At 57.3% G+C, this 13,189-nt stretch overlaps 1 protein-coding gene across 1 annotated transcript in view; it reads left to right on the top strand.

Moving 5' to 3' along the window:
* The window catches only part of STK32B (serine/threonine kinase 32B), a 124,127-nt gene that overhangs the window by 96,804 nt on the left and 14,134 nt on the right, over positions 1 to 13,189 (top strand). Inside the window, exons 5-7 of the mRNA XM_036328649.1 lie at positions 6,129 to 6,166; positions 11,082 to 11,171; positions 12,529 to 12,632. Of these exons, the coding sequence (XP_036184542.1) occupies positions 6,129 to 6,166; positions 11,082 to 11,171; positions 12,529 to 12,632 (232 nt within the window). The remainder of the gene's footprint in view (positions 1 to 6,128; positions 6,167 to 11,081; positions 11,172 to 12,528; positions 12,633 to 13,189) is intronic.

The raw sequence follows: 13,189 nt of genomic DNA, 5'->3' as shown, positions 1-13,189 counted from the left end.
CCCCACCCCTCCCCACCTTTACAGATGAGGAAATGGAAGTTCAGAGAGGGTGTGAGGCCCAGGGCTGGTCCGTTTCAGACAGACTTGAGGTCCCTTCCAGTGCTGACAGTCGGGAACTTGGCAACGTGCCCCGTGGACGAAATACAGAGAACGGGCCCTGAAAATAGCAACTCTTAAAATATGAATCCACTGTGATGCGCCACGTAGGGCCTCTTTCCAATCAGGGCGCCGCATTCCGAGTGAAATCAGGGTGGGAACTCCCTCCTGTGTCCCTGGGCCCTGCCCTCCGCCCTGGGGGTGGGGCTGGGGGCTGTTTGCGTGTGACCTTTGCAGCTGGAAGGTGCTGGGGATCTGGCTGCTTCGGATCTCTGCCGGGTTAGCACATGGGTCCCACCCCCGCATGCGTCACGCCGCCATCGGGAGGGAGTGCACCCCGGCCCCATCATGCCAGTCAGATGGCCCTGCTCTGGGGACATGGCAGCCAGACAAGAGCATGCTCTCTGGTTCCCAGAGGAATCTGAGCCCATCACTGGGCCCTGCGCTTTAGCGAAGCTCCGCCTGCATGCCCCAGGCTAAGAGTTCCCCCCAAATCCTCGGGAATGCGGGGAGCCCGTGCGGGCCTCTGTCTTCCCCTAAGCAGGGCAGGACTCCCAGGCCCCAGGGACGGCAGAATCCCAGCGGGCTGGTTGGGAACGCGGGCTCCCGGGCCTCGCCCCGAGTCTGAGGCTGCGGCTGGCCTGGGTGCTGTGGGTCACCGGGACCCTTGTTTCTGAAGCCACAGACGGCGGAGCAGCGCCGACAGGCAGGCGGAGGGGGTCAGCAGAGGCGGGCAGTCCCAGCGCCAGGCCTCATGGTGAGGATGTAGGTTTAGGTGCTTTAACAACGAGCAAAATAAACATGACTGAAACAAACGAACACATCCTCACCCTAACGCGTGGAGCATGTGATATTATCCGACTTACGGCTGGGAAACTGAGGCTGGGGGCGGGGCGGAGCCAGGGCCTGCAAGAGGCAGATTCGGGGCTGGACCTCCGCCTCTCCCATCTGCCTTCCCCCACGTCCCCCGCTACCCCCATGCACGTCAGCAGCAGCACGATTCTTTCTCTGGTGGTAAAATAGCCACCGATTTCCGTTTCACAGACGCGCCTCCTCCCCCACCAGGGTGTCTGTCTGTCCTCTTTGCTGCGTGAGATCCTCAGCATGGATCCCTCAGTGCCCAGGCCACGGGATGCCCACCCAGGCCTCTCTGGGTCCCCCTGACCGTCGGGAGCCGAGCCATTTCTGTGCTGGTTTCTAAATAGCCGAGCTGACATTTCGCGCTGAGTTTTATTTGGGGGCCGGGAATCATTCCGGAGCAAGAGCTGGTTTTATGGCCTCAATACGTCCTTTCCATCAAAGTGTCGTTTGCCCGGCTCTGACATGGTGGCCTTCCCCCCGCTGGCTGCTCCAGCGCCCTGTGCGCACCGAGCCCATTGGCAGCGGATGACGCAGGAGAGCTGAGATGCGATCCATGTGAAAAATAGAACCAGAGGACACGGCCGAGACCAGGCGGCCCCAGGGCTCTGGTAACAGGCTTTGCCGTCCAAGGCGGTTCTCATTAAATCCCGGCAGCCCGGGCTCTCCGTCACCTCGGATGGCTTTGCAGGAGCCTGTGGTGAGTCTCCCACAAAAGAGCTAAGTCATTTCGCTGAAAGCTCAAGAACCCGCGCGGAGTCCCCCAGCTCCTGGTAAAGGGCAGTGGGAGTAACCTGTCGTTTATTTCAACTCTTCTCTCGCCAGGGAGCTGTGCTAAGCCTCGTGTAAGTAGCAGCTCATTGCAGGCCCTGGGCAGCAGTCAGATCAGGGCTGCTGGTCCCAGGTGAGCAAGAGGCCGAGAGTGAGGAGGAGGCTGAGAGTGAGGAGGAGGCCGAGAGTGAGGAGGAGGCCGAGAGTGAGGAGGAGGCCGAGAGTGAGGAGGAGGCCGAGAGTGAGGAGGAGGCCGAGAGTGAGGAGGAGAAGGAGAGTGAGGAGGAGGCTGAGAGTGAGGAGGAGAAGGAGAGTGGGGAGGAGGCCGAGAGTGAGGAGGAGGCTGAGAGTGAGGAGGAGAAGGAGAGTGAGGAGGAGAAGGAGAGTGAGGAGGAGAAGGAGAGTGAGGAGGAGAAGGAGAGTGAGGAGGAGAAGGAGAGTGAGGAGGAGGCTGAGAGTGAGGAGGAGAAGGAGAGTGAGGAGGAGGCCGAGAGTGAGGAGGAGAAGGAGAGTGAGGAGGAGGCTGAGAGTGAGGAGGAGGCGGAGAGTGAGGAGGAGAAGGAGAGTGAGGAGGAGGCCGAGAGTGAGGAGGAGGCCGAGAGTGAGGAGGAGGCCGAGAGTGAGGAGGAGAAGGAGAGTGAGGAGGAGAAGGAGAGTGAGGAGGAGAAGGAGAGTGAGGAGGAGAAGGAGAGTGAGGAGGAGAAGGAGAGTGAGGAGGAGGCTGAGAGTGAGAGTGAGGAGGAGAAGGAGAGTGAGGAGGAGGATGAGAGTGAGGAGGAGGGAGGAGTGAGGAGGAGACGGAGAGTGAGGAAGGAGAAGGAGAGTAGGAGGAGAGGGAGAGGTGAGGAGGAGGCGTGAGGAGTGGGAAGGAGGCTGAGAGTGAGGAGGAGGCTGAGAGTGAGGAGGAGAAGGAGAGTGAGGAGGAGGAGGAGTGTGAGGAGGAGAAGGAGAGTGAGGAGGAGCAGGAGAGTGAGGAGGAGAAGGAGGAGGAGAGATGAGGAGGGAGGCTGCGAGTGAGGAGGAGGCCTGAGGCGTGAGGAGGAGAAGGAGAGTGAGGAGGAGAAGGAGAGTGAGGAGGAGCCTGAGAGTGAGGAGGAGGAGGAGAGTGAGGAGGAGGGAGAGTGGGGAGGAGGCCGAGAGTGGGGAGGAGGCCGAGAGTGAGGAGGAGGCTGAGAGTGAGGAGGAGAAGGAGAGTGAGGAGGAGAAGGAGAGAGTGAGGAGGGAGACAGGAGAGTGAGGAGGAGAAGGAGAGTGAGGAGGAGCACGAGAGTGAGGAGGAGAACGAGAGTGAGGAGGAGAAGGAGAGTGAGGAGGAGAAGGAGAGTGAGGAGGAGAAGGAGAGTGAGGAGGAGGCGGAGAGTGAGGAGGAGGCCGAGAGTGAGGAGGAGGCGAGAGTGGGGAGGAAGCTGGAGAGTGAGGAGGAGAAGGAGAGTGAGGAGGAGAAGGAGAGTGGGGAGGAGGCCGAGAGTGGGGAGGAGGCCGAGAGTGAGGAGGAGGCTGAGAGTGAGGAGGAGGCTGAGAGTGAGGAGGAGCCGGAGAGTGAGGAGGAGGCCGAGAGTGAGGAGGAGGCTGAGAGTGAGGAGGAGAAGGAGAGTGAGGAGGAGACGGAGAGTGAGGAGGAGAAGGAGAGTGGGGAGGAGGCCGAGAGTGTGGAGGAGGCGGAGAGTGAGGAGGAGGCTGAGAGTGGGGAGGAAGCTGAGAGTGGGGAGGAGGCTGAGATGAGGAGGAGGCTGAGAGTGAGGAGGAGGCTGAGCCGGCCAGTGTGGCTCAGTGGTTGAGCGCCGACCTATGAACCAGGAGGGCACAGTTCGGTTCCCAGGCGGGGCACACCGACATCGCCTCCTGTCATTACAAACAGCCTCCATGTGCTTGCAGGCAGAGTTACTCTTTGATAATCCGGGAACTATGGCTTTTCACTTGAAGGGAGCTGTCATTGGTCGCAGAAGTTTAGACAGTTACTGTCAGTGAGTGGGTGGGCTTGCAGTCCTAAAACCGGTGGTTTGACCTTGAGCCTTGCAAGTGCGTGCACGTGGGGGACGGGGAACCGGGTGGAGGTGTCAGTGGAGCCCTCAGTGGCCATGCAGCTTCTGCACCCTCCTCCGTCCGCTCTCGCCGTGTCCCTGGGTGTCGCCCAAGAGTCTCTCCTACACCAACCTCTGCTCAGGCCCCTCCGGTCCTGCTGCCACGGGGCCTGCACCACCGCCTCTGCAAGCCCACACGTGGCCAGGACCTCAGTCAGGTGAGCCACAGTCCAGCCTCCTCACACCGGCTCGGCCCACATGGTACCTGACCCCCGGGCTGCCTCCAGCAGGAATCCTGGGGGGCCGGCTTAGCCAGCATCCTCCTCACCCTGATGTTTCCTCGTGGTAATTTCCCCCACCCCGCACCCCCCGCCCTCCCGAGAGTGAGGAGGAGGCTGAGAGTTCCTCATGTTGTGGCCCCACTGTGCATGTCGGACGTGGAGGGAGCCTGTTCTGCACCCACCCCTTTCCCGTGTCCGTGGTCCTGGGTATGGGCTCTCTTTCCCGTGGTAACTGCTTCCAGCCCTGGTTTTCTTCGACGGCGTCTGCTAGTGATGGGCCCCGTGCTCGGCACCAAGGCCCCGCCCTCACCAAGCAGGCCTTGAGGTGGCGGCCTCTGTGCTATGGTGACGCAGAGCAGAACTTTCCGGAAGCTCCCAGCCCAGATGTTCTGCATGCGGTTCACTGTATCGCCCTAAAAAGGCACCAGCAGGCTGTCTCCCTAAAGGGCCAATAAGAAATATTTTAGGCTCTTAGGGCCACATTAGTTTCTGTTGTCCATTCCTGTTCGTTTCTGCTGCGTGTGTGTGTGTGTGTGTGTGTGTGTGTGTGTGTGTGTGTGTGTGTGTAGTTGTTTTGTTTTGTTTTTACAACCCTTTAAGGGTGCAAAAGTCCTTCTCACTCACAGACACACAAAAACCAGCTGAGAGTAGCGTGGCTGTCTCCGACGGGGACAAGTTGCTGGCCCGCCCGGAGCCCCGGTTCCCGCGGCTGTGGGGTGGAGATGTGACAGTGGGAGGTCTGTCCCTGGCCAGCGGGGAGGGCTCATTAGATCAGAGGGGAAGTGTCCACACCCGCTGGCAGGACTCGTGCTCAGCGAGCAGTCACTGGGGGAGGTGAGAGGCCAGACATTTCAGAGTTTTCCAGTCCTGGCCAGTTGCTCTGATGGGGAAAATGAGACATTTTGGGGGGCTAGCAATCTGAATCTGTGCAGTAACCTAATGCACATTCTCGATAGCCCTTCTCCACAATCTGGTCTTGCAAGACCTGTTTACCTAAGTGCTCTTCCCATTTTACAGAGGCCATGAGCCATGAACCGCCTCCGGAGGGGCTATCAGCGCTGGCGCCAGGCCAGGCCTTTAGGTGTGGTCTCACGGCCCCCACCCCAACACACGGGGCTTTTTGCAAAGCCCACAAAAGGTCCGGAAGTCCCAGCCCATATTTGGGGGGCAAAGAAACCAAAAGGTATAAAGGGAAAGCTTCCTCCATATTGGCTGGCTCAGGATTTGGAGAGAAACAGTCTCCCCTGAGTCCTGTACTAGTACATGTGAAACATCTGAAAAGAAATGGGTTTTTCCTGTGTCTCCAAGTACTCCTGTGTGTTCTTCGGTAAATTCTGTAACAGCTCAGTGGTTAGAGCAGTGGTTCTCAACCTTCTGGACCTTTAAATACAGTTCCTCATGTTGTGACCCAACCATAAAATTATTTTCGTTGCAACTTCATAACTGTAATGTTGCTACTGTTAGGAATCGTCATGTAAATATCTGATATGCAGGATGGCCTTAGGCGACCCCTGTGAAAGGGTTGTTCGACTGCCAAAGGGGTCGTGACCCACAGGTTGAGAACCTCTGGGTTAGAGCATCCGCCCAAGGACTGAAGGGTTGCAGGTTCGATTCCCCATCAAGGGCAAGTACCTGGGTTGCAGGTTTGATCCCTGGCCTGGGTTGGGGTATGTCGGAGGCAACCAATTGATCTCTCTCTCTCTCTCTCTCTCTCTCTCCCCCTCTCCCTCTCCCTCTCCCTCTTCCTCTGTCTCTCCCTCTTCCCCCTTCTCTCCCTCCCTTCCACTCTCTCTAAAAAAAATAAATCAATAGAAAAATTATCCTCAGGTGAGGATTAACAAAAAAAAAGAAAGAAAAGAAAAAGAGAAAAAGACTATTCTAGAAAAAAAATTCACACCATCTCCTTGCAGTTCCAGGAAAGAGAAGGGAGTGAGGGCACAGGCAGCCCATGGTCACAGTAGCTCCTCTCCTGCTCCTCTGGCCGAGGCTGGTGCCCAGGCAGAGGAGCTGCTGGGGGCCGCCGGGCATGTCCCCGAGGGTCCCGTGTCCGGTGCTGTCGGCGGCCCCGGGAGCCCGTCTCAGCTTCTATTTTCTGTTACAGGGACATCAAGCCGGACAACATCTTGCTGGACGAGCACGGTAAGCCCAGGCACTGCAGCGAGGAGTGGGGGGCCGGGGGCTCTGGGAAGTGGGGGGGTCCCTGGTGGATGAGCATCTGTGTAAGTTTCTGGTCAGCGTCCTGCCAGGGTGAGTGGAGTCCAACGTATTTGATGGTGTCATGTCTGGAGACGCAGCTGTTGGCTTCCCAGAGAGGAGGACAGGGCGGAAGTGGGGATGATTTGGGGCTGGCGGCCCTGGGGGTTCAACCCCAGCTCTCCAGGGGTGACAGTGACCCTGTGACTGCGGGAGAGCAACTCGCCTCTCAGCCTCGGTGTCACCTGCCAAACAGGGAAGGTGGTGCCCGGCTCCCAGATCGTCATGGAGGCCACACGGGCTCGTGGCGGGCTGGCGAGCCAAAAATCAGTCATCAGTCACCATAACCCGCTAACCCTCCCCTCGCCCAGGCTCCTCAAACATTTGCGTGCCTTCAGAGCCTGGCTGGCTCATTAACCTGACTGAGTTGGCCTGAAACGGGTGGAAGATTCTGGGTCTCACAGCTGCCAGGTGCGGCCACTTGAGCCGGCCCACGGACCACACTGAGGAGCAGGCTCCTGCCGGGCTGTCCCCCGTAGTCTTGTGGGAATCTCCAGGGAGACGTGGTAGGAATCAAAGGCCAGCCCTGACTGCTTTGGCGAGCCCGGGGCCATCCTTCTGCGTCAGCCCCAGGGAGGTGGTGCCCAGCCATGTCAGGACCACGGGCCTAGGGCCGGGCCGGGCCAGCGATGCACAGCGGCTGCCCTGAGAGTCCCCTGTGCAGCCTCCCAGGCTCCCCATGGGCCTCTGGACTGCTCCTCCGCGGTTCCTGCTTCATCAGGTGTCTGCCAGGCGCTGGACGCAGTGCTGCATGCACTATTTTATACTAGGGAGTGAGTGGCTTCCTCACCCTCCCTTTCACGCCAGTGCCGAAAGGAAGTATAGGAGCAGGCAGTTCTCCCAGGGCATGAGCCCTCCCCACCCTCATCCCCGATTTATGGCAGAGCCGCGCAGGCAGAAAGGCCATGTCCACTTGCAGCTCCGGGCGGTTAAGCTCTTGCAGGCTTGCTCCCGAGACGGAGGTCACGGAGGTCACATGCCTCAGCCAGGCAGCCCTGATGTGTGCCCACCGCCTGGGGCTGCCGGGCTGCCACTGGAACAGCTTTTCTTTGTTCCTCAGTCATTGTTGCCTCCCCCCGCCCAGCTTCATTGAGTTACGGCTGGGATTTAAAAGTTGCACCTATGAAGGATGGACAGCGTGATTTTTAAGGTGTACAACACGATGATTTAATACATGTGAGCCTTGTGAAATGATTACCGCCGTCAGGCTAATTAACACACCCGTTACCTCACACACCTTCCTTTTAAATGGGTGGCGAGAACGTGTAAGATTTACCCGCTTGGCACGTTTCCCGTAGACACAGCAGCATCATTAACGGCGGTCGCTGTGCTGTGCGTTACATCCCCTCACCATCTGCTAATGGCTCACAAACAGCTTGCAGAACAGATCACCCTGCGTGGCCATTTACGTAAAGAGTTTGATCATCCATCTCATTCAGTGTTTCCTCGGAGAACATGCCGCTTGGCTGCGTTTACGATGAAATATACACATAATTAAATAGATGCATTAATAATTCATTAATAATGTTTAAAACCTGCTGCTCGCCCAAAACCCACGCCTCTCACGGAGCTTCCCCTCCCCCAGCGTCTGCCTGGCTCTCTGACCCTCAGCTGGGCTCTGCCTCCCAGATGGCACTTCGCTGGGCTCTGGGATGTGGGGTCCCTTGGCCAGAAGCGAAAGCAGACTGAGACGGAGCTGGAGGGAGAGGAAGCATCGTAGGGAGGTGGGGAGAGGAGTTGAGGTGCTTTGGGGCTGAGGGCAGAGCCGGGGGAAGTGGAGGTGCACCGATGAAGGACTGCGCCCGCTTTCTGCTGGTCCCACGGGGCTGGGTAAGGAGCAACCCCGCGAGCCTGATGCGCAGGCAGGAAGGCCATGTCTGCTCGCAGTTCTGGGCGGTTAAGCTCTTGCAGGCTTGCTCCCGAGACGGAGGTCACGGAGGTCACATGCCTCAGCCGGGCAGCCCTGATGTGTGCCCACCGCCTGGGGCTGCCGGGCTGCCACTGGAACACCTGGGCCCGGTGGTGGCCTGGGGGCCCCCACCCTCTCCTCCTGGCCCCCCAACCCCCGGGCAGGCCGGCCTTGCATGGCCACGGTGGAAGCCAGGACAGGGCAAGTCCAATCACTCAGGCCTCCCCTGTGTCTCCTTGCTGCCGTCCCAGCGGGCCAGGCACGGCACGTGACCCCACCTGGGGCCGAGGGAGGACCCTGCGAAGGTGCACGGCCACGGGGGCGGCACTGAGGGAGAGAACATGGCAACCCACGCCCTGGTCTAACGCGGCCGGTGGAACGGAGGACCGCCTGCCAGTGGGCGGTTGCCCTTTCCCACGTGGGGAGCACATGTCCCAAAGGTGGGCAGAGACGCACCAGAGACAGGCGAGTAGCACCTGAGTGTCGTTGCCGGCCCTTAAGGCTCACTGACCTGCAGTGCTGTCCTCCGTGTCCAGGCAGGTGTCCCTGCATTTTGGGAGGCGTGGTGCCAGGCCCCCGAAGGGCACAGCGTCCTGTTGTCAAGGACCTCGGGTGCTCGGCCAGGGCTGCAGTCACTCAGGAGCTGTGAAAGGTGCTGCCGCACAGGCCCGCCCACACAGGCCAGTGCTGGGGGTGGGGTTCCTAATGATGCCGTGTTCCTGAGGGGGAGCTGGGGCTGAGGGAGCCACGGGAGAGCAGGGAGGTCACTCTGGCCCTGCAGGGTCAGTGCGGGGAGCGGCGGGGCCTGTGCGAGAGCAGCTCAGCGGGGCTGGAGGAGGGATGTCCATGTGGGATCCTGCAGCATGATGGGGTCAACACAGCGTTAGGGGTCATGCCATTCCAGAGGGCAAGAGGGCATCTCCGCCCCAGGAGGCCATGAAGACCCTCCCTCGTGGCTGTTTCTGACTTTCCACAGCTGGGCTGTGAGGTGGAGAACCACTCTATTGTCTGTATTCTATGCTTGACTGCTTCCCACTCCAGGCCACTGTCGCCTGCCCTGGTCGTCCCAGCATCCCAGGGCCAGGCACCAGACACCCAGGATAGCCCTCCCAGGTCCCCCCTCCCCCCACTAAATCTGTCAGGTACCGTCCTGAGGCCCCCACTGACCACAGCCGAGACAGGAGAGCAGAAGTGACCTCTGGGCACAGGAGCCCTCTCCTCGCCCTGCCCTGCCCCCACACGGTCTCGCACAGTTGTCCTGAGACAGGCAGTCTGGGTGGACCTGCCTCTGCTATTCACCAGGAGCTCTCACTCTCTGGGTCCGTGCCTCTAAACTTGTAATCTATAAATATTTTTATCATGCCTTCATTATGAGTAGATTTGTTTATTTATAGGTAATATGCATGAACCACTAAAAAATGTGTACTTTAAAACTTGCCCATAAAATAGACACCTATACTAATAAAAGGGTAATATGCCAATTAGACCAGACATCTTCTGGAAGTCCTTCCAGACAAAACCACGATGGCGGGGGCTGAGGCAGAGGCAATTAGGGGCGATCAGGCCAGCAGAAGTGCAGTTAGAGGCAATCAGGCCGGCAGGCAGAGGTGGTTAGGGGCGATCAGGCAGGCAGGCAGGCGAGCAGTTAGGAGCTAGCAGTCCCGGATTGCGAGAGGGATCCCGGATTGGAGAAGGTGCAGGCTGGGCTGAGGGACCCTCCCCTCCCCCGTGCATGAATTTCATGCACTGGGCCTCTAGTACATACACTGATTGGCCAGATTATTATGACCAGCCAGATTATTATGACCACCCCATCAGTACTTCGTTGGGCCACCTTTTGCCTTCAGTACTGCGGCGATTCTTCTTGGCATTGACTCCACAAGAGGTTGAAAGGTGATGCGAGGAATCGGACACCATGCCTGATGAATAGCACTGTCCAGTTCTGTGAGCTTTGATGGTTGTGGAACCAGCTGCCTGATGGCTCTTTTAACTTCGTCCCATAAATGCTCAATTGGATTGAGATCTGGTGATTGTGGGGGCCACCTAAGCAAGGTAAAGTCTCCCTCATGTTCTTGAAACCACTCCTGCACAATACGAGCACCGTGGCATGGCCCATTGTCTTATTGGAAGAAGCCATCGCCATTGGGATACGCCATCAACATGATAGGATGAACTTGATCAGCAACAATACTTAGGTATATTGTGCTATTCAGACGTTTATAATGATCTGGCCCTCTAGCAACTTCAGCGTGAAATTATAGCTAATTTGCCTACAAACGTCAGGTGGTCATAATCTGGCCACTCAGTGTATATAAACATTTAAGTTGTACTCTTAGCAATTTTCAATTATATAACTCAGTGTTATCAGTTATAGTCTCCATGTTATCCATTAGCTCCTCAGACCTTATTCACCTTAGAGCTGCCCTTTCCCAACCTCTCCTCACTTCCCCACCCCATTTCCTGGCAACCGCTTTCTACTCTCTGTTTCTATGAATTTGAATTTTGTTCAGACTCCATGTGTAGGTGATACCCTGCAGAATTTGTCTTTATGTGTCTGACTCATCTCACTTAGCATGGTGTCCTCCAGGTCCATCCCTGTGGTTGCAAATGACAGGATGTTCCTTTCTTCTGGCTGAATAATACGTCACTATATACACATGACACATCCTTTATCCATTTGTCTATTAATAAACACTTAGGTTGTGTCCATGTCTTGGCTACTGTGAGTAATCCTGGGGTCGGGGGGACGTTCTCAAAGTAGCGGATAAAACACAAGTGTAAGCAGGCGCTCTAACCGGCCGGCACCTTGCAGACCACAGCTCTCAGTCGCAACAGGAGTAGCACAGCCGCCTGCAGCTCTCGCTAATGGGACCTCTGCTTCTCTGTCTCCAGGGCACGTCCACATCACGGACTTCAACATCGCGACGGTGGTGCAGGGGGCGGAGAAGGCTTCTTCCATGGCCGGCACCAAGCCCTACATGGGTGAGTGTCCCAGCACCCCTTTGGGGTGTGACCTGCCCGGTGGCTGAGGCATCAGGATCCTCTCCTGCGTCACCCCCACCCCCAGCCATGCCCAGGATGTGCCCAGCTCTCTGACACCTCCGGGCTTCACCCAGTCTGTCTGCCCTGCCAGACACACCTTCCCCTCCTGTGTCTTCTTTAAGGAAACCTCTGGAGCAACGGTCGCCAACCGGTCTGTGGGCCACCGGTGGTCCGTGAGGTCTGAGAGGTTGGCGACCGCTGTTCTAGGGAACTCCTGCCCAGCCAGGAGGCTTGGCTCAGGCTTAGGGAAAAACCAACCAACCAACCTTTCTTTTCTTTTGATTCAAGCCCAGTAGTTATACCAGAATATAGCCTTGGTTTTGGTCAGTTGGGTCTGTATGCTAAGTACACCATGTGTGGTTTCAGACTGGATTTTCTTCATGACTTTTGATGGAGGATTATTTTTGGCAAGCATTCTGTTTTCTCTAAGGACGCCGATGATCTGAAAGTTGGGTTTCCTTTGCCACCCTTCAGTATTTGTCATTTTCGTTTCACATCTTTCTTATATCTTCCTTTATTTGTTTAAACTTTTCTCATTTTTCTTTCTCTTTCCTTTAAAGCATGATCTGTTGAGTGTATAGTCACTTTGTGTGCTTCCTGGTGAAGTATTTATTACTGAAATAGTTTCCCTTCATTTCTGACTTTTCCCCCCTGAGTTCTCTTGCCTGATTGCTGAGTTTTTAAATTTAAATGTATGTTGCTCTTTTGTCTTGTACAAGTCTATTAATGTCTTTCTTAGTTCTTAACTCTTGATGTCTATATTAGTTTCCATTTCCTTAGTAACAAACCATGTCAAAGCTTTGTAGCTTAGAGCAGTAATGACATATGACTTCTCACAGTCCTGCCATGTGGCCGGACGGCTCTTTGCTGGTTTGGGCTGGGCTCCCTCTCTCAGCCGGTGGGCCAGCTGGGGGCTCCGCCAGGAGAGCTGAGAGGAACGGGCCTCCCCCCGCATGGTCTCCGTCATCGCAGGGACCAGAGTGAGCTTGCGCACATGGTGACAGAGGCCTCAAGGAGATCCCAGTCCCCACATGCTCATGGAGACTTTGCCTGCCTCGCATTTCCCGGTGCCCAGTTGGCCAACGCAAGTCACATGACCCAGACCAGGGACCCTGTGGGAGGGTCTACACCACGGCCTGATTCACTGGGGGGGTCAGTAAGGAGCCGGTCCTCCCACTGTGACTGTACCGTGAGGTCCTTAACTTGCCACGTCTGCCAAGATGCTGCTCCCCTCTCTCAGGGGCGGTGAGTGTAAGTGAGACGCGCAGCGCCATTCTCTTCATCCTGTCTCTGGCAGCCCCGGAGGTGTTCCAGGTCTACGTGGACGGAGGCCCCGGGTACTCCTACCCCGTCGACTGGTGGTCCCTGGGCGTCACGGCCTACGAGCTGCTGCGGGGCTGGGTAAGACCTGCATCTGTGCGGCGGGCACACAGGGCCGTGGAAGTGGGGGCTCGGGGTCCCGGGCTTGGGGGGACGAGGCACACCATTTTGCTGGGCCGGCACCGGGTGGCAGGAAGGAGCTCAGTGAGGAGTCGGAGGCCTGTTGCCAGTCCCGATGGTGTGCGTGCCAGCGCTGAGGCCCCTGAGCTTAGCGAGCTTCTCACCCAGCCCCTCATTCTGCTCCTGGGCAGGGGATGTTGGGAGGGAAGGCTTGTGCGAAGGTCAGCGGCTCGTCAGTGGCAGCTCAGACGTGGGGAGCACCTGTGAGTTCCAATGCTGCCTCTTCCCTCCCACTTTTCGGCTTGGTTGGAAGCCCTTGCGGGGTACAGGCCATGTGTCCTTCACGGTTCCGTTTGTCTGTTCGTCCCGATCTCCCCTGAACACCTTAGCTCTGTGTGCCAGAAAGATGGGGCGTCCGGACGTATTTAAACGGGAAAACCGAAGATGACCCATGGAGCTACTTGGCAACTAGTGTCTCGTTGTTTTATCTGAGCAGAAAGAATGATGACAAACTGACT

Source organism: Myotis myotis, unplaced genomic scaffold (assembly GCF_014108235.1).
Source record: "Myotis myotis isolate mMyoMyo1 unplaced genomic scaffold, mMyoMyo1.p scaffold_m19_p_1, whole genome shotgun sequence".
Lineage (NCBI taxonomy): Eukaryota > Metazoa > Chordata > Mammalia > Chiroptera > Vespertilionidae > Myotis > Myotis myotis.
Note: the sequence above shows the minus strand (reverse complement) of the source record. Positions and strands in the feature narration are given on the sequence as shown.